This window comes from Carassius carassius, chromosome 33, assembly GCF_963082965.1.
Source record: "Carassius carassius chromosome 33, fCarCar2.1, whole genome shotgun sequence".
In the NCBI taxonomy this organism is placed as follows: Eukaryota; Metazoa; Chordata; class Actinopteri; order Cypriniformes; family Cyprinidae; genus Carassius; species Carassius carassius.
In genome coordinates this window covers 7,308,624-7,333,088 of record NC_081787.1, presented here as the reverse complement: position 1 = coordinate 7,333,088, position 24,465 = coordinate 7,308,624, and the positions used below count along the sequence as shown (strand labels likewise).

At 37.3% G+C, this 24,465-nt stretch overlaps 1 protein-coding gene across 5 annotated transcripts in view; it reads left to right on the top strand.

Moving 5' to 3' along the window:
- Positions 1 to 24,465, top strand: part of LOC132113635 (disks large homolog 3-like) — a 107,861-nt gene that overhangs the window by 67,422 nt on the left and 15,974 nt on the right. For 3 of the 5 annotated variants that reach the window (XM_059521495.1, XM_059521494.1, XM_059521493.1), the window contains exons 2-10: positions 3,137 to 3,190; positions 3,574 to 3,624; positions 4,988 to 5,112; positions 5,877 to 6,046; positions 6,300 to 6,436; positions 8,807 to 8,951; positions 10,101 to 10,257; positions 20,488 to 20,644; positions 21,351 to 21,453. In XM_059521495.1, the coding sequence (XP_059377478.1) occupies positions 3,137 to 3,190; positions 3,574 to 3,624; positions 4,988 to 5,112; positions 5,877 to 6,046; positions 6,300 to 6,436; positions 8,807 to 8,951; positions 10,101 to 10,257; positions 20,488 to 20,644; positions 21,351 to 21,453 (1,099 nt within the window). Of the gene's footprint in view, positions 1 to 3,136; positions 3,191 to 3,573; positions 3,625 to 4,987; positions 5,113 to 5,876; positions 6,047 to 6,299; positions 6,437 to 8,806; positions 8,954 to 10,084; positions 10,258 to 13,220; positions 13,368 to 20,487; positions 20,645 to 21,350; positions 21,454 to 24,465 lie in introns of all 5 variants that reach the window. The other 2 variants (XM_059521491.1, XM_059521492.1) reach the window with 2 other exon arrangements.

Below are 24,465 nucleotides of genomic sequence, written 5' to 3'. Positions count from 1 at the left end.
GCTTTCTCATTCTCTCACTCGGGAGAAATTCGTTTACATATTCGTGATGTTGCCCATTTGAAGCTTAAGTATTATTCATGAGGTAAAATACGCTTTGTTGTTCAAGCGTGTTTCAGTATGATGGAAAAAAAATCATAATTAACAATATGTGGAGTAAGTGGACCGCTGCTAACGCTGAATGTCTGGTGAACGACTGCTGTTTCCAGTGAATGTGCACTAGACACCAGCGCGATCAAACAGCAGAAACAGAAAATACTCAATTTTTGGTCACACATAAGGCATAATTCAAAAATGCAAAGTGTTAGTAGTTTGAAAAAATCAAGAATAAAAACAGAGTTAATAATAATTATTGCTAAATGCTGGACCGTTCCCATTTCGCTCTGCATATGGAACCTGAAGATTTTTTTAAAACCAAGAATGAACCAAAATGAAAATGAAATGAAAACATTTAGCTTTTTATCCGTATATGTATATATTTTTTTTTTTCATGCTAAATATGAAAAAGCAACAAGTCAAGTGCAAATGTAATTTCCTTCAAGTGAAAAGAAACTGCATTCTATTTAAATTGACACTACTCTCACAAAAACCATATATTTTGGAGTACATGTTTTGTGTTTGTGTACAGTAAGTACACAGTGTGTAGTACATCATCAGGGACACCACTAGAATCAGTCAGCATTTTGTGCTTTCAATACGTAAATCATATTTAAAGAACCCACTCCTGATTTCCTATATTTTTAACACAAAATAGTGATTGATGCTCGTGCATATAAATTAACGATGCATAAGTCTTGTAATATTGCATTTGCTTGTCAATGAGGATTCTTCTAGACTTTAAGAGCAGCTATTTACACAGAGCAGTGCAGAGGTCTGGATGGAGCTGCCGCTGCACTAACCTCTTACGCTAGAGAGCTAGCTGTACCTGGGTGCTGTCTGCACCTGTGAAGTCATGTCATGAGGAAGGAAGTGTCAGGTGAAAATAGAGGTGGTGGTGACGTGGGAAACACTTTAAGAATATGTTCTTGTAACTCAAATGGTCTTTTCAGGTTTTTACTGGCTAAGGGAGACACAGAAATTATTCAGGGTCTGAAACCAAATCGCAATCAGCTGCAGCTGCTGTGACAACCAGAGGGAAAGTTAGGGGGCGGAATATCTTTGCACTATAGTTGAACATTATATAAAGCTGTCTGCAGTAGTTACCCATTTACACGTTCAAAATTCTGACCGGTCACAGCATCAGTGCACGCAATGTAAATTTAGCTGTCAAAATGATCGTAGAAATGTGTGTTATTTCATGTAATGTGTGTGTGGATTATGGCAAGGCTACTAAGAGAGGTAAACTACAAGAGTATGTACTACAAAATCAGTGTTTTTTTTCCCTCAGTTTTCCAATAAAAATATCAAAACATCCCTTAGACAAGCTTCATTTTTTTAGAAAGCTAAATTATATACGATAAAAGAACCAGGTTTTGTTTTAATGTCATTTAAACACTATAATAGTATTTATCAATATTTTGAATTAGCTTTTTTTTTTTTTTTTGTATTTCGAATTTTAGTTATGTATTAGTTTTTTATATTACAATATAGGTTCAATTTAGTGTTTTACCTTAAACTTATTTATTTCAGTTTGTTAAATTGTCTTTTTTATTTTTTATTGATTATAATAAACAGTTATTTTTATTTATTTTCAGTTTTATTTATTTATTTATTTTTATACATTTAATTAACAATAACAACACTGACAAGAATATATCTCAAATTAAGCTTTTTCATGATTCAACCAAGAATAATGAGAACAAAAAAATTATTTGACAGTTGGCTGAAAAATCAACTTACTTCAAGATCAATTCTCTAAGCTTACAATATTTTGTTTCTTGGGGGAATTTATCTTATTTAAAGATGTCTAGATATTTTTACTGGAAAAGACTGTGTATGGCTTGATCACAAGAGGTCTATGGGATTTAGTGTAAACTGAAGTGATAATCTAGTGCTTTACTCCTCAAGTACTAAAGTGGGTGGAGAAGTAGTGACTATCTCCTCTCTACTAGTCTCCTGGCGGCCCTGTCAGCATCACCTCATCACAAATCAATCAGATCAATACTCGCAAACAGTACAAGGCTTGCATGAGAAAGGCCATGAATGTTAGTTGGTCCACTGCCTCAGTTCATCCATATGGTCTGCTAAGAGCATGGGCTATTCTATGGACATTTACCAAAAAGTCTATAATTTCCCATGTCATTTGGCAGCAGTGTTATTTCTTTTGTTTTGTGCAACACAAATTGAGATTATTCTGGAGAATGTTCATGCTGTTCTTGTGTATATGAATGTAGATGATTACTGTCAAACTACCAAAAGTACTTCGTTTTGGTCTTTTTCTTCAAACAAGGCTATTGTATGACTTGAAATATAGCACACGAGTCATGTGGACTACTCTTAATGGTCCTTTTATGGTATTTCTTACCTTTTTAGAGCTTGACAGTCCCTGTTGAATATCGATGCTTTATGAAAAAATTTCTCCTTTTTTGTTACACTTAAGGAAAAAAAGTATGGATTTGTAAAGAAATGATCCCACTCTGGAAATATTTTCAAGAGCGGGGAAATATAGTAATTGCCACTCTGTATCAATTGTTTAAAATACAAGATTAAAATGTTACTAAATGTACACTACTGCTCAAAAGTTTAGGGTTGGTAAGATTTTTTTGAATGCTTTTGAAAGAAGTCACTTATGCTGCATTTATTTGATCAAAAAGACATTATAAACAGTAAAACAATAGTTTTTTCAGCAAGAGTAAAAAAACTTTTAACGGTAGTGTAATCATAGCCGTGCTGATATTCATAAAAAATGAAACTAGCCGGAGGGGAATAACACATGTAGAACTGTTGGCAGTCCACAGGCCGTCTGTGATCTTCACACCTCCGGTCCGGTCCGGTCCGGTCCGGTCCGGTCCTCACTCTTCCCCCTGAAGCGTCACATCATGGTGATGATGTACTATGCTTTGTTGAGACCCACTGTTCCCATGGCATGCATTTACTGTCTCCTCATGACAGTGTGTGTGTGTGTGTTTGTGTGTGCATACAGTACGTGTGAGCCACCATCCTCACACACTGAGGTAATGTGCATCTCTTCATCTCACAGGCAAACCCTCCCCCCATCATTGTGAACGCAGACTCACTGGATGCAGGCCCTTATGTAAGTATCTGCCTCATGCTCTCAGCACCTCCAGTAGAGCCCGCCTCCCTGACTGCCTGCCACGTGGAACTATCCCCCTCAATCTGGTCAAACCTTTCCCAGAGATAATAACAATAAAAATATGCACAGATTAAACGACAGCAGATGTGGACAGTAGCTTTAATGCCGAGTTCAATTACGATTTAACTGTTATAATGAGTTGTCTTTGACTGTTTATCGGCCCTATGCTTTGTACGTGATTCATACCTCTAATTATTACTGTGCTGAATTTATAGCATTTTAATTAATTGTAGTTGTGACCTTCTTGTGTGTAATTTGTTCATTATATCATGTCTAATGACTCTGTTTATGAGTGTGTGTTATTTTTCTTTTGTCTGTTACAGGTGAATGGGAGTGACGGCATGTATAAATACGAAGAAATCATTTTGGAGAGGGTAAATATCATTCAGCTATTTTATATGTCTGTTTTTTAGGGTGTCCACCATTGCTACCTATGGGGACCTGGACACTAGATGGCAGTAAATTTTGAGCTAATGTCTGGAATTGATGTAGTTTACAGCTGTGGTAGATTTTCAAAACATTAGACTGATCACCAACTAATGACTAATTAAACAGGCATAAAATCATCTATTCAATATGTATTCATATATAAATTTGTTCAATGTGTATATGTAAAGGTGTGGTCACTGGAGATATGAAGCTAAAATTAGGCTTTCTGTCAAACAGTTGTCAATACTTTATAAACACATATAATGATCAGTCCATTTGATCATCTATAGATCCATAGATATACCAAATTCTTTGTACATTAACCATTAAAATCTATATGATTATATAATTGCTGGATTAAATGATAGTCAAATATATCGAAATGAATGAAAACTTAAATCTTTTATGCCTGTTGTACTATGAACAGCAGTAACCTTCGATAAAAGACATGTTTAGACATGTGGTCGTTGTTACTTTGTGTTTTTGTTTCTTGTACTAAGTCATTTGAGGACAATAAAAAAAAATGCATTTTAACAATATTTTTGGACTACTAAATGAGTATTGAAAATGTACCACCTGTGAAATAGTACCATGCGATTCATCATGTACAGGGTGCTGTTCTTATCAAATTGTTCTTAAGAAGAATTATCATATAAAATACTTTCATACTTGAAGTTTGTTCAATGCAAATGAATCTAAATCTGTCTGCATAGGCCACTCATTAAACAGCAGTGGATGTTGGATTTGGGAGCTTTCAGCTTAATTCATCAGGGCTCTAAGTGCCATTTCTGCACGCTCAGACCTAAATAAACTATGTTAAGATCTCACACATTAAAAGATCAGTGGGTGTGTTCACCTTTTTAGTGGGAGCTCTCCCAGTGGCTCTGCAGCAGGAAAGGCACAGTGGGATGTCTTAGCTTCACTCTGTACTAATTTGCTGCGACCGTTGCTCATTAATTATAGAATATAATAAAGTGAAGTCTTTTCTCAGCTGTCTGCTTTAGGGCCTGTATTTTGAGATGTGACTGTCAGACAGACCAGCCTGTCTCAGCTTTTTGGCACTGGAATAAAAACAGCAGTGTAAGAAGTGATGAAGTAGGGAGGGAGGAAATAGGCAAAAACGGATAAGATTTTTGGACTCTTGAAATGCACACCACAAATTCCTATATTTAGCAGCAGAAAAATGTCCATGCCTAGATAGTGTTTATAAAAAGTATTGAGAGCCAGGTGCAAACTTTATCCACAAATCTTTATGAAAGCTCTGCGTTTCCTCATCTATAATATGCTACTCATGTATGTCATCAATAGGGCAACTCTGGCCTTGGGTTCAGTATCGCAGGAGGTGTAGATAATCCACACATTCCTGATGATCCAGGAATCTTCATCACCAAGATTATCCCAGGAGGTGCCGCTGCCATGGATGGGAGACTAGGGTGAGTCTCTCAGGATCTAATATTTCTTAGTTCAACTCTAGCTTTTATCCAAAACCTACTGAGCTGCCTAGATAGGGAGTATTTTAAAGCATCATAGCCGGACTCCCCACTCAAAGGCTGTTTCAAAAGTTAGACATCTTAATTATCCTGCCTAGTTTGGCCAAATTCTAAGGCTGCATTGCATCCTTTGCCAGTTGAGGCAATGCTTTTTGACAAGCTAGGTGAAAAATAAATCCAAGATGGCAGACATGGTGAGAGAAACTTCAGTAGTGAAGTATCTATAAAAAGTTACTTGTAATTTAAAATTTACTGGTGTCGTAAGCATTTTTATACTATTAGAGTATTAGCTTAGTAGCTTACTAACAATGTCAGTTTGACAACATGCTAATGCCCAACTGGTGAAATTGAGTTCTCAGTTCTATTTGTTGAATATGGAGTTGCTGTTACTTTTATAGGTGCTAGGAGAAGTTAAAAAGTTTTACATCCAGTAATTTAAATCCATGCAATTAGGAATTCTGCATAACGGCTTAGCATTTCTCCACACATTCAAGTTTTCATGTGAATTTGGCAGGTTTACTAAGATAGTTCTGATGGGTTTGAAAGCGACTTCTTTGTGAGTGGTGCTTCATGCATCTACTGACATTTAACAATGAATTTACACAAAATATTTTTTTTGCCATTCTACACGGGGAAATGTTATACCATGAGATTGATTATATTATAATTACATTATATTTACATTGCTTTATGATATTGTGTCTCAGGGTAAATGACTGTGTTCTGCGGGTGAATGATGTGGACGTGTCAGAGGTTGTGCACAGCAAGGCTGTAGAGGCTTTGAAGGAGGCCGGTCCAGTGGTCAGGTTACTGGTACGCAGAAGACAGGCTCCACCTGAGACCATTTTGGAGGTCAATCTACTGAAAGGGCCTAAAGGTTAGAGGAGCTAAATGTGCACATCAACACATTTGGGACAGATGCAATAGAGGGTGCTATTATGTGCAGTATCCCTATTATAGCAGTTCAGTATAGCACATTTTCATATTTTCCTCACTAAATTGCTTGTTTCTCTTGGAAATATGCCATATTTAGAAAATAAAATGCTGTGAAAATAAAATTGCGTGTTGAATACAACCTTGTAAGATCTGATTTCCTGGTTTAAAATGTTATTCCATTCTGTTCTTTCAAGGTCTTGGCTTCAGTATTGCTGGAGGTATAGGCAACCAGCACATCCCGGGTGACAACAGTATCTACATCACAAAGATCATCGAAGGTGGGGCAGCACAGAAAGATGGACGTCTGCAGACCGGCGATCGCCTACTGGCTGTAAGATTTCACATGCACACATGCATCTGTGTAGTGTACTATATGTAAAGCCACACACTGCATTCCTTTGCAGAACTTTATTTTCCAGTGAGCTTCTTAAAGGGTTAGTTCACCCAGATAGCAAAATTATGTAATTAATAACTTACCCTCATGTTGTTCCAAACCCGTAAGACCTCCGTTTATCTTTGGAACAGATTTAGATTTAGTCCGAGAGCTCTCAGTCCCTCCATTGAAGCTGTGTGTACAGTATACTGTCCATGTCCAGAAAGGTAAGAAAAACATCATCAAAGTAGTCCATGTGACATCAGAGGGTCAGTTAGAATTTTTTGAAGCATCGAAAATACATTTTGGTCCAAAAATAGCAAAAACGAAGACTTTATTCAGCATTGTCTTCTCTTCCGTGTCTGTTGTGTGAGAGAGTTCAAAACAAAGCAGTCTGGATATCCATTTCGCGAACGAATCATTCAGTTCACCAAATCGAACTGAATTGTTTTAAACGGTTCGCATCTCTAATACGCATTAATCCACAAATGAATTAAGCTGTTAACTTTTTTAATGTGGCTGACACTCCCTCTGAGTTCAAACAAACCAATATCCCGGAGTAATTCATGTACTCAAACAGTACACTGACTGAACTGCTGTGAAGAGAGAACTGAAAATGAACACTGAGCCGAGCCAGATAAGAAGAATCGAGAAGCTGATGATACTGACCATCTGATGTCACATGGACTACTTTGATGATGTTTTTCTTACCTTTCTGGACATGGACAGTATACTGTACACACAGCTTCAATGGAGGGACTGAGAGCTCTCGGGCTAAATCTAAAATATCTTAAACTGTGTTCCAAAGATAAACGGAGGTCTTACGGGTTTGAAACAACATGAGGGTAAGTTATTAATTACATAATTTTGCTATCTGGGTGAACTAACCCTTTAATGCTTCAATGAACGCAGACACTGTTGTAGGCTATTATGTCATATTATAGATAATATATCTCATGTGTGAAGATTTACGGGCCACAGTGTGATTGATGTGAAGCTGAGCGTAAACTCAAACAAGGACACAGCTGTGATAAAGAGAAACACTTGCATGGCACGCAAGTGCCAGGGACTGAGCAGGCTATGACATGGTAATAAATGTCATAATTAAAAGGTTACACATCAATCATGGCTGGGTGCCATAACTGCAGACATGTAAAGTGTGCCTTTCCTTCCTTTTCCTTTCTTGAATATTATGGTTTCAGTCAGTGACTTTGATTTTTCCGGCCTAGAATTGGGCTGCGCTTTTAGTGTAGTAATCATATTTTGTTTGTTTGTTTCTTTTTTTATTTACATATTGATTACTTATTTGTAGCATGTGTGTTGTCAAACTAATGAAGATGTTTTATTAATTTGCATGTGCTTTTTCTACTTGCATGTGATTTTTCATTTGTGGCGCATTGAGCTCTCTCTGCCACCGTAGATAACATTTATCCAGCGATTTTTCTGGGGATGGTTCTAAATTCTAAATTTAAGTATTACCTTCCTATTAATTAATAAGTTGGAATTTACCATAAATTTAGCTACTTTAGCAATAGCTTCTTAGGTGTTCAGTTTGCATCATGTTTTGTTTTGAAGACTTTTGGGTAAATCAACTGGGGTAAAAAAAAAACAGTCTGGGGAAGTTTCTCCACTAAGATAAAATTGTTACTTTACTAAATAGAATAAATAAAAATGTAAATATATATCAGTAAAATATTTATTTATTATTTTCTCCTGCAGTGTATTAACAATGACAATGCCTCTTAGTTAATATAAACTAATATATATATATAAACTAATTGGTTAACCTATATAATATATTCATATATTATCACATATATATTAGGAAACCTTATATATATATATATATATATATATATATATATATATATAAGGTTTCCCAATATATATGTGATAATATATGAATATATATATATAAACTCTCCTCTGGTCATACAACTAATGGTTAACCAATCCATTGGCTTCTATTTCAGAGAGGCGGATTCAGTTGTGAGTTAAATTCGGTACAATTTCAAACAGACCTGTCTCTTTCAACACCCTCAGAATGCATTTTTACCCATCAAACACTCAGCTTTCTGTAGTGTGTACTGTAGGTGCCCTTACAAAGGAAAAAGCACTACGCCTTTCCAACTTCCTCTCGTCCTTCCTTTTGTGACCGGACGGCTGAGAACCGGAGAACAGAGCGTCGTCTCCGAGTGTGGGGCCATCCGGCCTCCGCTCCAGTCGCTTCCTTCCCACATCTTCAAATGTGCTGTCGTGAACATTCTGAGTCACGCTTCAGAGACCAGCCAATGTAACATGCGTGTGTGTGTGTGTCTGCTTTCACAGGTGAATAACATTATACTTCAGGATGTGCGTCATGAGGAGGCTGTGGCCGCCCTGAAGAACACTTCAGACATGGTCTATCTGAAAGTGGCCAAGCCAGGAACAGTACATCTCAATGACATGTACGCCCCACCAGACTACTCCAGCAGTACGTACCTTCTTTTGCTGATCTCCATCCATGCTTTGCTCTTACAAGCTTAAAAACTGTCCATTTTATGACTGTTTTTACTGCATTGATAAACGTGAAAGGGACTTGCCAGTTATGTCAATTCAAATATAACCTACGTCGCTATCTGCTTTTATCGTTAACCCTGTGATTAAAAAACCCAAGTGGTGCAGTGCATGTGAGTGCTGTGGAGTTTTGTTACAGTACTGTGGTGTAGCAGTGGGGGCTGTTTTCAGACACCCACACACACTGCACTGCTGCTGCCATCACAGCACCGATCCCTCCCTCCCACTGAGAGATGAAGCTTTCACACAATCCACCTGCACAAATGGCCAAAATTTACTTTTTGCTACACCTGCCAATGGTGGCTGAATATCTCTTAATGGCCATTAAACTAAACATTTTTAAATATTTGCTATATTTTGTTCAATTGAATAGATGTATCAGTCTCTTAATTAAACTCTCTCAAGGAAAGTGCACCTATGATATTGTTTCAGATTAAACAGTAAAGACATGTATAATGTTGCAAAATATTTCTATTTCAAATAAATGCTGTTCTTTTGATCAAAGAATCTTGAAAAAAATGACCACGGCTTCCTAAAAAAAATATTAAGCAGCACAACTCACAATATTATAATCTTTCTGTATTTTTGATCAAATACGTTTTATTTTTATATTTTGTGTTGATAGTTTTCTGTGATCAATTAAACATAATTCAGAAACATAAAAAGCCCCAACCCAAAACTTTTCAGTAGTGTATATGCACATCACAGTCAGACATGCTTTTTGGTAGCTGTGATGCCTGATAACTGGATTAAATTTAACCCAGGTTTCTTAAATATTATATTTGTATCAGTCACCACAAAGAAAAAGGATTTGTGCTGATAATGTCCAAAAACCAAGGCCTTATAGATTGATTTAGAATGCTGCATTCTTCAGTACAATGTTTGTGTGGTTTTAAGTTGTATATGTCAAATAGTCCTTTTTACAGTTTGAATTAAACTATGTATTATGACGCTGTAGTGTTACACACACATCTACAGTTCCAATCGCATCTTATCTGGTCCTCTGTAACTACCTGGTTAAATCATCTGCCTTTTTTCCCCTTTACTGGTCTCGGCCTCCCTCCAGCCTTCCCCACCATGGTGGACAACCACGTCGGGCACAACTCCAGCATGGCCTACATGGGAGGCATGGAGTCTAAACCAGTGTACCCACCGCCCCAGGCCACCCCCTCGAGGTACTCCCCAGTCCCACGCCACATGCTGGGGGAGGAGGACTTCACCAGGTCAGAGTCATTGATTTACTCAACTATTCACTCACAATCACTCACTTCTTCACTCCAGGGTTCCCACGGCCATTGAAAACCTGCAAATATCAAGGAATTTCTTTACATTTCCAGGCCTGGAAAAGTCATACAAAAGGAAATTTTCACAGCTAATATAGTTTCCTTAATACCTCCAAAATATTTAATCAGCTAAAAATTTTGAGTGCAATCTGTAATTTTATTAATAAGAAACATAAACCAAATTTTGAAGGAAAATAACTGGAAAAGTGCTTTGGTCAGAAAGGATGGGAACCCTGTCACTCTCTCAAATGTCACTTTTCAGATGCACTCATGCACAAATGACAAAAAACAACACTTGCATGTCCATATATATTTGATTAGAAAACGACATTGTTTTCCCACAACCTGTGCTACAGTTCTTCAGCTTTAGTTGTTTAATTTCTTTTTGGCGATACTGTTGACATTTTATGATGTAACTGGGCAAAGATAGAACAAATAAAAATGATTTTAAGTAGGTGTCGAGAGTGGGCTGAAGAACGTCTACGAGGTTTGTAATGCCTCTCTGTGGTGGTTTGTTTGTGAACATTGCTTTAACGAAACATGACTGGGTGTATAAAGTCTCCAACACGAATCCCAACACTGCAAACAAACACTATGGATCAGAGGTGGGTAGTAACGAGTTACATTTACTTCGTTACATTTTCTTGAGTACATTTTTTGGGTAACTAATACTTTTTGGAGTATATTTAAAGATGGGTACTTTTACTCTTACTTGAGTAATTTTTTTGGGAAAAATCTGTACTTTTACTTCGTTACTGTGGGCCACGCTACTCTCGTTACTTTATCTTAATGCAATAAATGTTATAAATGCTTCAGTTTGATTCAAACGCACCGTCTACTTTTCTCTGGACAATGAGCGATGCCCATTCGCGAATGATTCATTCTTTTGAGTCAATTCTGTTCAAAGGCTTGTTCAAACCAGTTGGCTAACCATTGAATTGGTTCGTGAATCAGTTTGAATGATTCGTTCAGTATCCTACTGCGCGCACTGAGCGTTTGAAACTGTTCACTCAGAGTTGTAACGTTTAAGAACAGAAAGAGCGTTGAAGACGTGGCTTGATCTGCACTGAAATGAAAGCAAATCTGCAAAGGCTATTATTTGCTTGCGATGAAAATCTGTATTGGATGAACACCACGTGCGCTGTCTACGGTTCAACAGGTATAACTTGGGCTACACTCGATTACAGTACATGATACCACTATGACATTAGTTTGTTGTACGTGTAACTTATAACAGAGGGGAACCAAGTTGAATGCAGCTTCCAAAAGACAAAAAATAGACGATTCATATTTTCTATATGTGATACAATCACACCGGCGTGAGAACTCAGTGAGTCATATCATTAGCTGCTAAATTTAGATCTGCGTTCGCTGGCTGGCGGTGAGCCAGAGACAGACGCGTTTTTAAAGCGGTGTGCATTATAACCAATCACACAAGATTCTGTTGAGCTTATTAAAGCATTGTCCAATCAGAGGTGTTCCGATGAGTCATCGCTGAAATGCCGGTGCTTCCCATAGACAGTAAAAGAAACTGACGGAATACCTCTTTCTGGCGAATTCTCTCAATTCGTATTGAAAATATGTTATGGCATGACACCTATAATACTTAAGTAAACAGACAGGTTTTTATAATAAATTACATAATTAGGCCACTTTGACCATCCCATATTATTAACAATTTATGAAAAGTGAGAATCCAGATATTATTATATAGTTCATGCTTCTGGGAATGTTTCTAATAAAAATGAAAAATAATAATAATAATAATAATGCTGAATAATAATTTGCCAATATGCTGTGGCTGCTGTGTGTCACATGATGACCCCCCTATGCCTAGACACAATTAATAATGATATTTCCACAATATTTACGCTTGCAGAAATATATATTTGTTTACATTTTGCAGAACAGATGAAAGAAGATCCGTCAATGTGCATTTGGTTCGTTATGTTCAGATGTTCAGTAACTTAGCGGTTATGTTAGGAGTTTTCACTCTTCTTTGTGTCAGAGGTTATTTATACATATATAATACATACTTATATAATTTATTTTGTGATGCAAATCAGAATTATCATCAGCTGTTACTTCAGTTTTCAGAGTTATGATCCTTCAAAATATAAATCTAATATATTGATTTATTACCAGTGCTGAAACCGTTTTGCTGCTTAATATTTTTTGGAACCTGTGAGATTTAGTTTAGGATTATGATAAAAAGAACATCATTGATAGTAAATCAACATATTGGAATGATTTCTGAAGGATTATGTGACATTGAAGACTGGAGTAAAGGCTGATGAAATATATATATATATATATATATATATATATATATATATATATATATATATATATATATATATATTTATACACACACACACACACACATACATTACATACATTTTATCTATATATCTAAATAAAAATAGACTCAGTATATATGACCCAAAGTAACTAGTAACTAACTACTTGAGTAGATTTTTTTATCCGATACTTTTTTACTCTTACTCAAGTAACTATTCAGACTAGTACTTTTACTTTTACTTGAGTAAATATTTCTATAAGTACTTTTACTTTTACTTGAGTACAGTTTTTGGGTACTCTACCCACCTCTGCTCTGGATATAAGAGATGCTTCTGGCATGGGGTCAAATGTTTTGAAGTCACGGCCACTGTTGCCAGAACACGAGATGGGTTTCACCTCTCCGAGCATGGCCTCTCTGGACCTGTGAGTCAGCCCGGGCCCTTCCAGCTGAATGCATCCTCACTTCTGCATGTGTGTGTTTTTATCTCCGTCTGTGTGCATGTGTGTGCCATACGTGTCTTCATACAGTATGTCTCTATGTCTGCTGTCTCTGTGTGTCTGAAAGCGCCCCATTTACTGTGTGATTTCTGTACCTCCAATAGGGCCGAGCCCATTTACAGTGCCATCCACAAACCTCATGGGGACACCAGCCCTCCCTCCCCCCGTCTGTGCAGCAGGGGGTCTGGGGATGTTGGTTGCAGCCCCGCCCCGCCTGCTCTGTGTCAAAGCCTGGTCCCGTACACCGGCAGGTACTAACCACTGCTTCTCGGTCTGCCTGGCTTAGCTTAGCACAATCTAGTTAACCTGACAGTTATTCCCCTGCGCGGCCACCCTCCTTCCCCCTTCCTCAGCGCAACCTGAAGCGTGACACATGTAAGGCCTTGAGGCGAAATGGCTTTCTGCCCCGAGCTGCGTACACCTTTACAGCGTGAAGGAGATGGAGAACATTGTGGTATTAGAATCCTTAAAGCCTATTCACACCAACATGAATGTTTGGCACTAAAATTTGGTACGATCTTCATATGCGATTTGTCTGTTCAGATTAATGCATAAAAGACGGCAGATGGGCTAAATGAAAATGCAGATTTACTTTCTAACAGTAGGTGGCACACTTAGAAAAGCAGAACTACCCTTGGTATCCTGGGACACAAAGCGCTATGTAACTGTACATGTATTCATCTATTCACTCACGGTCACTCACTTCTTCAGTCCTGTAAAAAAACATTTTTTTTTCATACTTGTAAAAATCATACAAAAGGACATTTCTACAGCAAATATAGTCTTGATTTAATCAGTTCTAAAATACCAGATAGAAATTATGAGTGCAATCTATAAAATAATCAGCATTTCCTGGAAAACAACCGGAAAGGTAATGGAAATTGATTGGTCAAAAAGGAACCCTGTGGGAATCCGGTCGCTCTCTCAGATGTAACATTCTCAGAACACCTTTCTGTGAAGAAAATCTTTCACATTGATGGCATGCAAATGTTCATGGTGGTCTGAACAAACACATTAACATTCATTCAATTTAAATATTTATTGCACCAGATTTTCACACCAATATTTGTCTTGGTGTAAACAGACATTTAGGCATTTTAATAGAGTCTCAAAAGAAACGAGGGTTGAAAAACCATTTTGGGTGTTGAACACCTCCAGACTCCCCCCAATTCGTACCCTGCCTATTTTGTACCTTTATACGATCTCAGATAGTATGTGAGTTTCAGCCATCCTCCTTTACCAGCCCATATAATGTCCTGGTGTTTGTGTCTGCTCTCTGAAGCAGTCTTAGTCTGAGTGATGTACTGTGACTTTACGTACCACTGTGTGTCAGTACTTGTTGTTTAATCCTTGCATACATATTGTATTGTAGGACAGGCTCAACAATATACCAGGCTAATCATTCAATATATTTTTCAAAAACCTTCACCCATCATATTAAACGTTAGCAAATATCTCGTCAACAGCTCACTTATTGATACTTCAGATCATGCAGTTTATTTAAAAGTGTGTGCTATTAACAGATGGACCTACAATTTTGGGCTAGTAGAATCCATAGACTTACACTGAAGAATCATGAATGTATATAACAATACTGTCCTCCCACCTTTTGACGTCCTGCACGTGCATGTTTGTATGCTCATCAGTGTGTATAGTAGCATTACTGTAGGTGTGACAAAGACTGGAGCGGTCACAAAAGATTTATTTTTCTCCAAAAACATAAATACACACTCATGGAACCTTCCAACACAGGAACGTTTGGCTTCTGTTGCAGTTGTGTAAATAAAAACAGTAGGGCCTGCTCTTACCATAAATGTATTGGGAAGTGAGAGGCTGATTTTGCAGTCAGACTACAAATGAGTAGTGGCGCACATTCCTGAAGCTGTCATGATTCATTTGAATGGGGAAAGCAGGCTACAAACACACACACACACATGCACACAGGGTGCTCTGCCAATGCCCATCACACACAGATACACTTAGACAGTCTGTCATAATGTGCTGACATGAACACACACTCCCTTTGACATGCAGCCCAAACACACACACAGATACATGCGCGTGCACACACACACACACACACACAGGTATACAGTATGAAGCATAATATTTAAACCTACACAGGGCTACACCTACCAAAGTACATAAATAATGTTGTATTATCCCACTTTGCTCTTCGCTGTCCCAAACTAAGCTGTCAAAGTAAGTCTGAACCTTATCACAATCCCCCTGGAGGTCTCCCTAGAGGCTAATATAAGTTGTTTACAGGCATATATAATTTGTGTTGGTGTACAGTGACAGTTCACTCCTGGAGGATTCTGCCAGTGTGTGTGTGTGTGTGTGTGTGTGTGTGTGTGTGTGTGTGTGTGTGTGTGTGTGTGTGTGTGTGTGTGTGCGTTTACATGACTGAGTCACAGGAGAGACTCGGATAGACCCTCTGCCCATCTGTGCTTCCCCTACACTAGCATGGCAGTTACAGACACATTTAGATCCCTCCATCTGACCCAGTACACACTAACATCCTCCTGGCTTCTCCATAAGCTTGAAAACATTATGGAGATTCAGGGGAGATCTCCCACCCACCATTCGGATTGCAGAACACAATCAGCTGTGCCGCCAGTCGAACAGGCTAATGACAGTCTGCTTGCACACTCATGTTCACAAATGATGGACACACATGTAGACTGGCATAGATATGTGTATAAACACACCATCTCAAATTTCAAATAGTTCAGGCCATTCATGACCATGTTTGATTATGGTTTTAAGAAATGGCTTCCTTGCATGACTCATGGAGTTTGTTTTTCCATTCAGTGCATTACATCAGTGCATTACTTGGTGCCACATGCACAACAGGGTGAATATTAAGCCTAATAAATACAGGTTTAGGGATTTTGGGGAAGAAAGAAATGATTAGACAGAACAGTTTGTACAGGGAGCGCTGCAGGGAAGGGGTACATCAGCAATTTGTATGGTCTTTATTTGGGATGTAAAGTTCACACTAGGGGTTTAGTAACCTTTATTAGTTACCTTAGTTTACCTCTATTAATAAGCAGTTTTTTAATTTGTAAGCAGATGTAGTGTTGAAAAACTGTGCAATGTAGTTTATCTGGTTTATATGGTTGATGTTGCAAATTATAATGGATATATAAATTACATATTGAAAATAAATTAATTCAGAATAAATTGTTTAAAGAAATTAATACTTTTATTCACCAAGGATGCACTGAATTGATCAAAAGGCATTTATAATGTTACAAAAATAATTATATTTCAAATACATGCATTTTTGTATCTTCCTGTTAAAGGATCCTAAAGGAAACATGTCATGGTCTCCACAAAAAAAAAAAAAAAAAAAAAAGAATATATATATATATATATATATATATATATATATATATATATATATATATATATATATATATATACATATAAACATATGTACAACCAGATTATCAAATAAGAATGATTTGTGAATGATCGAGTGACACAGAAGACTGGAGCAATGATGCTGTGGATTGAGCTTTGCCTTTACAGGAATAATTTATTTATTTTACTTTTTCAAAAATATTCAACTATAAAAGTTGTTTTAAATTGTGGTAATATTTGACAATATTGCTGTTTAACTGCATATTAGATTAAATAATTTTTCTAACATTTAAAATATTAAAACATTTAGAAAATGATGTAGGGCCCAAACTTTTGAACAGTAATGTATAAACTAGAGTTTAGTACATGTCAACAATGTTTATTCTAGTTAAAACTGTAAGCTTATTTTTCTCAGTACGATTGACAATTTAGAATCTAAATCTTTACAACATCATTGTCAATAAAGCAACACTATGTGTGTCAAGTCATTTCATCATTTTTCATTAGGTTTATACTGTGTAAATAACAGACGGATTCAATATAATTGAAGCAGGGGTACTTTTTGGCAGCTTTACTCAGTGAAGCACCTGATTGTAAACTGTTGACACTCTTGGTTTATTCTTAGCTGCTCGGAGAGGCTGGAAATATCTTGAACGTCTCTTGGCATGAAGTCAAATGGGACTTAAGTAGTGTGTTCTGAGGAAGAGATTGGTGGTTTTTACCCAGAGCTTTGAAAGTAAAGAGAGAAAGAGGAAGAGAGAGCAGCCCATAGCAGCCATTAAAGCTATGAGCCTGTGATCCTGCCAAAGAGAACATGTTTTCCAGGGAGAATTATGTCTCTGCATGTTTCCGGAGAACAGTATCCACAGTGTCCACCATTAATCACCCGACTAGAGCCAATTACTTAGAGCAGAAAGAGAAGCAGACAGACTGCACTGGGGTATTGCAGTCCTGTAAACCTCTGAGCCTTGAGGTCATCCTTCAATGAAGTTGTGAAATTTCACTGTGCCACAAAGGTGAGGTGGTGGTGTTGGGGGGGGGGGCACATATGCCATAGAGATTATTGTAGAAGGAGTGACAACAATAAACAATTTGCAAAATTTGATATCCGCCATATCTACCTTGTTTTTAACATAAGAACAGGCATGGCCATTTGTGACTTGAATGTTTGAGGCTTCTGGGGTCATTCTCTTTTGTTATTTTTAGCTAAAATAGTTTGTTATGCTGCTTGATATTGCAAACAGGTATTTCATATATAATTTTAATGTTTTTTCAGAATACAAACACACTGGTTTGTAGCACAAAAAGTTTTAACATTTTCTGCCCTTTGTTATCTAATATTTACCTACAGCAGCTAAATATGTTGCAAAATAAGGTAGACGAGACAACATATCTACAAAATAGACACCTTTTACTTTCTTATTGCACATTTCTGGTCTTATTCTAATGGATTAGTTTTTTGCAAGTTATTGTAAAGAAAAAAAAAACAGTCTTTCTAATCTTTAACTACAAAATAGTAACTGGCTCTGAAGTGATGCTGGCATCACTTGAATAATAATTAATTACTGCATAATTAATAACCAAACCACATAAACCAAATATCCAAATAGATAGCTACTAAGACATTGTTTCGCATGCAGATACAATTACTCATTTATGAATGACTAATTTTTATAACACTTTTCATGATCCAGTCAATTCCTGATCGATAATGTCAGCATTGAGGATGTGTTATTGTGGTGGACAGTAGGAGTATGTTGATGTGGCTTGGTAAGAGTTAAGTCTTACCCTGTTGCTGAAGGGGTGACAGCGTGACAGGCGATGTGGTGCTGTTTTCCATCACTCCCCCTACACTTAGCGAAAGCACACATATACATGTACAGCACTTCAAAACTGGTCTGGAGTCCTGGGATAATATTTTCCATAACCCTGCCGGGTAGTTAGCTGCAGGCACCATGTTTACTGTTAACATCTCGTCTTCCTTGCCAATGGTAAAGTCCAATGTAGAGAGACGACGCCGGACAAGCATCACCCTCATGAACAGGTACAGTAGGTCCAGGTAATGGTTTGAGTGAGTGACTGTTTGCATCTTTGCTTTTCTTGTTGTGTACCAAGAAGCTTTGACTTGTATAGCTCTGCAATAGCAACATATTCACTATTCATTTCTTTATTTGCTTTGGTACGATTTTAAATAAATTCTTAGTACTAATCTCCCAGGCAATATTATTACTAAAAGCATATATTTACTTTATTTAGTACAAAAAGTACATTTATTACTAAACCTAATAAGTGTTTGATCTAGACATTAATAATAATAGCCTTTAATTAATGCATTTAACATAAAATCATTCTTATATGCCTCTGTTTTAATTCATTTTAATGCTTATTATTATTATTGTATTATTATTGCATTAATGTTTAATAAACAAAGCATTTGGAATCCAGGTTAAATCCAGATATGAAATACATTGAAAATAAGGAAGCAAATATGGAATTGCAACATGGAATTTATTTATTGTCATTATCAAAGTTTTGTGAAAATGAAAGATTGGCTTGACAAAGTTTTGTTTGAAAGTTTAAAGGTAGAGACAGGGTGGTACAAAACTTTTGAACCCATTGCCAGTTGCATTAAAATTTATACTCCTGCCATTTCAATTTAGTTTTCTGTGGAAATTCTTGAACTAAAAGGGAGCAATCATTTTCAGTTCCGAATTATTTTTAACAGGTTTAATTAGAATGTTTTTTTGTAAAGTGCAGTATCAACCTCTGCACTGCATGCTCAAAATACTTGTTCTAGTATTTCCAGTTAATCAACCACAGTTGTTTAGCACATGTTCAAAATGAGTGTGTGTGTGAGCAATTTGTCAACTTAAAGCAGGATAGATTGCATATAGAGCAATAGGGAGGAAGTAAAAAATAACTTTGTGCACTAGAGACCCATCAGAGAGGAAGAAGGCAGGGAGCTGTTGGGCAGGCCATGGTTTTACAGTGTGTCATGCAATAAACAAAGGTAAAAACCACTTTCTTTAAATTTATGGACATAAAGTTCTCAGTAAATTGATTAACACCCCAGTACACCACATTCAGTTTTTGTATGTTCATTGTATTCGTTTCATATATGGACAAAACACTTCCTAAAAGCATAACTTGTCCGCTCACATAAAAGTGCTGTTTTCAGCATCATGAAGCTGTACCATGGGCAATGGATCTGGAATGGCTCATGTTGAGAACCAGCTGAGTTCTGTGGTAGTGCAGAATTCTAATGAGAAACATGCGTGCTGCATGCTGAAAGCTGGGAGCTGTCACTACAAATGTGGATGTGTGTTGCATTTTTGGGAACTGGTTTTTGTGTATTATTCTGCAGTACATTCCGAAAAGGTTTTTGACGTCCCTTAAATGTAGTTGAGTCTTACTGGTGTGCCAGATCTGTGTAGTCTGGAATGACTGTTTGCCTGCAGATGAATCACGGCTGCTAAAACAGTACCGCAGTCCTGCACGAGGCAGGGATGGGCTTAATGTGTGAATGCGTTTTGTGCAGAGTGAAAAACTGTGTTAGCTATTGGTGTGTATGTGTTAGTGCTCATTTCTGGAACACTTGCTGTTTAGCTTTGTTGTGGATGAAAGTTTGCCAGTCTCCTTTAGTTGTGACTAGAGCATTGTGTATTCTCATGAATCTGTTAATCTCGATTTCCTCCCTCTGTAAACGACAGGAGGAAAACGAAATGCAAAATAATAATTTACCTTCTGGCTAGACTGAAACATTATTATTGTTCCTTTGCCCTCTGAATTTTCATTCGTTTGTGCTGCAGTCTGGGATGAATGAAGCTTTGTGAATACTTTAGAAACATGTCTAAAAACTGTCCCACGCTCAAACTTCTTAATGTGGTTTTTCCAATATATTTCTTATTTTATTGCAAATATATGTCTGTCTTTCATCCTCTCCCTCCTGCTGTGGTGGTCCGAGTCCATCTTGATCTTTGACACTGTCGTTCTGCTTCGCAGGGAGCCGCGGAAGATCCTGCTGCACAAGGGTTCCACAGGTTTGGGATTCAACATTGTGGGCGGTGAGGATGGAGAGGGCATCTTCGTGTCTTTCATCTTGGCAGGTGGGCCAGCCGACCTGAGTGGAGAGCTGAGGAGAGGAGACCGCATCCTGTCGGTCAGTAACTGTCCATGAAACTCAAGTTCAAATATAGACAACATTAAAATGACAAGAATTGTCTTGTAAAATGTCTAATTTCCACCATGGAATAAAAAATAAATTAAAAGGTAAATGCAATATTTTATCTCCCAGTTTCAACTTTTCTTCCATAGTCTTATGTTCACCAAGGCTGCATTTATTTAATCAAACATACAGTAAAAACAGAAATATTGTGAAATATTATTGAAATTCTAAATAAAAATGTTTAAGTATTTTATAAAATGTAATTCATTCCTTAGAATTTTCAGCAGTCACTATTCCAGTCTTAGGTGTCACATGATCCTTCAGAAATGTATAAGATTCTATTATGCTGATTTGCTGTTTAAAGAAACATTTGTCATCAATGTTGAAAACAGCTGTGTTGCTTAATATATTTGTGGAAACCATGAAGCATTTTTTTAAGGATTCGTTGATGAATAGAAAGAATATTGATTTACTCCCACTTTCAATCAATAAAATGCATCCTTGCTGAATAAAAGTATTATTTTTTTTTTTAAATGTACTGACACCAAACATATATACTTTAGTGTATATTATATTGAAAGAAAGAGGAATGCTTTTTTTTTTTAATTGGTATGACATCTTAGAGCTGACATTATGTCATGTGATTTGTGTGAGTGTGTGGGGATTGTTGTTTTAATCTGGTACCATGGTATTGTCCCAGGTGAATGGTGTAAACCTGCGCAATGCTACCCATGAGCAGGCTGCTGCTGCATTGAAGAGGGCTGGACAGACGGTGACCATCATTGCCCAGTACAGACCAGAAGGTAGAGCAACTATTTCAGTGTGTATCCGTGATGTTTGTTACTGCAAAAGAAATTGTGCTCCCTAGAGGACAATACATGCGATTAGCAATGAGAACAGATCTGAGCTGATGCATGCAATTTAGCTTTTTATAGGGTCTTAAAATATGCAATGATTCATTTAAGAGCAATAAATTAAATCATTTAAACTGTGATTCTAAGAAAAGATCGCTTTTGTACTAAGAAATATTATGTGGGATTATTGCATCAAGACCCCAAACTACTCTCGCTCTCTTTACACACCCATGTGTGCCTGTTGTGTCTTGCCTTCTTCTGTAATCACTCCATCACAGTGGCATACTACTGCATGTTCCTTTAAGAAAGGTGAACCACTTAGCCTCACCTAGTTTTATCAGAAGGAATCCTTATTTGAAAATGAAGATATTCAGAGACTGATGATTGTTGGCTTTTGTAAAATTAAGGGAGTAGATTTTAGTTTGACATACTCTGCTCAGTGAAATTTTCAATTATAAAACTCTATCCACAACTATGCATGGATAAACAGCATGACCGCCATTGAAGTTGCACTGAATTCACTGGAATGAATCATTATTTGAGTCGAATCTTTTTAAAGAATCATTGAACCGGTTCACAAAAAGCAATTAATTGCAGCACATGCTATTTAGATTCTAAATGTATTTTTATAAGTTGAATCATGACTGTAACAAACTGAACTAGGAGACAGCGGCCGTGCGATGACGTAAAAGAATAACTGAACCCGGATCTTTGAAATGAACTGTTCAAAAGAACCGATTCATTAAACGAGTCGGACTTCCCAAGCTCCCTCGCTTGAATGAAATTACTGGGATGAAACTAGTGGGAGGGATCAACCTGAGAGAAAAAAAAGAGGAGGAAATAACTAAATGGACTAAAATCCACAGAGTGAAGGAAAGAGCCCGACCCTACCGGTTGAAAGCTTATTTATTTGGCGCAGGGTTAGGTTTCATCTGCTAGATCACTATGAGAGTGGAGATATGGAATAAGCGCGCTCTGGTCGCGTGAGCGGGACGGGTTGAAATCCCGCGTCTCGAGCGCGAGTGAGACTCGGTTTCAAAGAAGAAGGTGCCGCTGTAGGAATGGGAGGAGCGAAGCAGGACAGACCGACACATTTTCATTAAACGTTACTATTTATTTACCTTTCTTTACGATTCGAAACTAAAGAAAACGGCATTTTCCTCCTAACGCCGATGTGCAGCATTCGCTAGTATATTCCCTTTTTTCTTACTTTAACCTTACGTTACCTGAAATGTTTTTTCGAGTGAGCTGGACATCGAGAGGTTGAGCTGAACACATCGCGTTTTAGCCGCAGCCGCCGGGTAAGATCAACTCAGCTCATATTTATAGAGTATTTTCAGGAAATATCTGTGTGAAGTATGGAAAACACAGTATCGTATGGCTTTATTATACGTTAAACTGACAGTAGAGTTGCTTTATGTGCTTCGATATGCTGTGCTGAAAAGGAAAACGTCGCTGTTTGTTTACAATGGATTTCTTTTTGCTCTATTTACGTTCACCATAGGGTAGTGTGTTTAAAGATTAATAAAAAAAATCATGAAAACAACTTATTAAGCTGCTCGACCGGTGGCCTGACGTCGTGAAGCTTGTTTCTAGCCTAGTAACGTTAATGTGTTTCATCAGTGAAGTGTTGTGTTGCTGAGCGACACAGGTAACGTCAAACTGTTTGCTCGAGGATTTGCCAGAAATGTTTTATATTTAAACCGTAAACACGACAAAACACAGCAGCAAGTCATTTAGTTCTTCATATTAGATATTCTCATAAGCAATATGGTGCTTTCATTCAGTATGAAGAGTATGGTAGTTCACCTTTGAACTAAACTTCAGTTCTGTCATAATAATTGATCCGGGAAATATTTGCACTTTGAGGCCTGACGCTTCGCCGTCATGTTTGTTTAATGCGTTATTATATGGAGCTTCCTGCAGGGATCAGGAGGACAGGTGCAGGGAAGGGCCCATTCAGGAATCCACTTTACCTAAAGAAATGTTAAACGTTGCTGTCGTTTTGTAGTTCAGTGGAAACTACAACACGAAAACGTTGTAGTATTGTTTATGTTATCTATATTCATGTCAAATGTGTTGCTGCTCTCTGTTAAGATTTCACATGTTCAAATCATTTCTCTACACCAATAATGTGTCAGAGATTGTGTTTGCTAGCTGTAAATGCGAATCAGAAAACTTGAATACGTTTGACTGGCCCAGAGGATAGGAACTCATTTATAGTCCATGACGAGATTTGAAGTGCATTAATAGCCACTGTGACTAATATTTAGTATGTCAGTGCATAGTTCATTCTCTGGTGTCTGTGTGAGCAATGACAGGAATTCTGCAGTGTAAGTTATCTGTTTCAGCACGCTCTCCCCCATATTCCTCCTTAGTCAGATGCTCCTGGAGTATAAATGGTCTGGCTCTCCCTCCCAAGGGCTCTTACGTCTACATAGAAATAGAAGTGACACATTAATTTGTGCCAGAATAGCTTATTGAATTAGGTGGGAATCAGCACTATGAGAGACATTATGGCTTCTTTCTCTCTCTCCCTCTGTGTGTGTGTGTGTAAGAAAGGGACAGAGTCTATTTGTAGACTGGCTTCTGTTAAAATTTGATCTCCTCATGTCATATATTAACTTAGGGGACAGTGATTGAACTTGAACTGTGAAATATTTCTGTCTAGCAGGGACAAACCTTCACAACACATTCTCTTATTTGGCCTTGCATTCCACAATAATGGACATAAAATACATATATTTTAAACCATTAAAAGGAAATTTACCATTTATATTTTCTAATTTCATGTTATGAACCTATTGTGAATAAAAAAAAATTGACCTTGTAATTTTTAATGAATTTCATAAATCAATCTGCCAGTGAAATGAAAGACTTCTCCAATAATTTTGTCCACTTAAATGCTGCCCCTTTCTTACAATCAACTGTAAGTTCTCATTTAGATCTGCCTCGATCCAA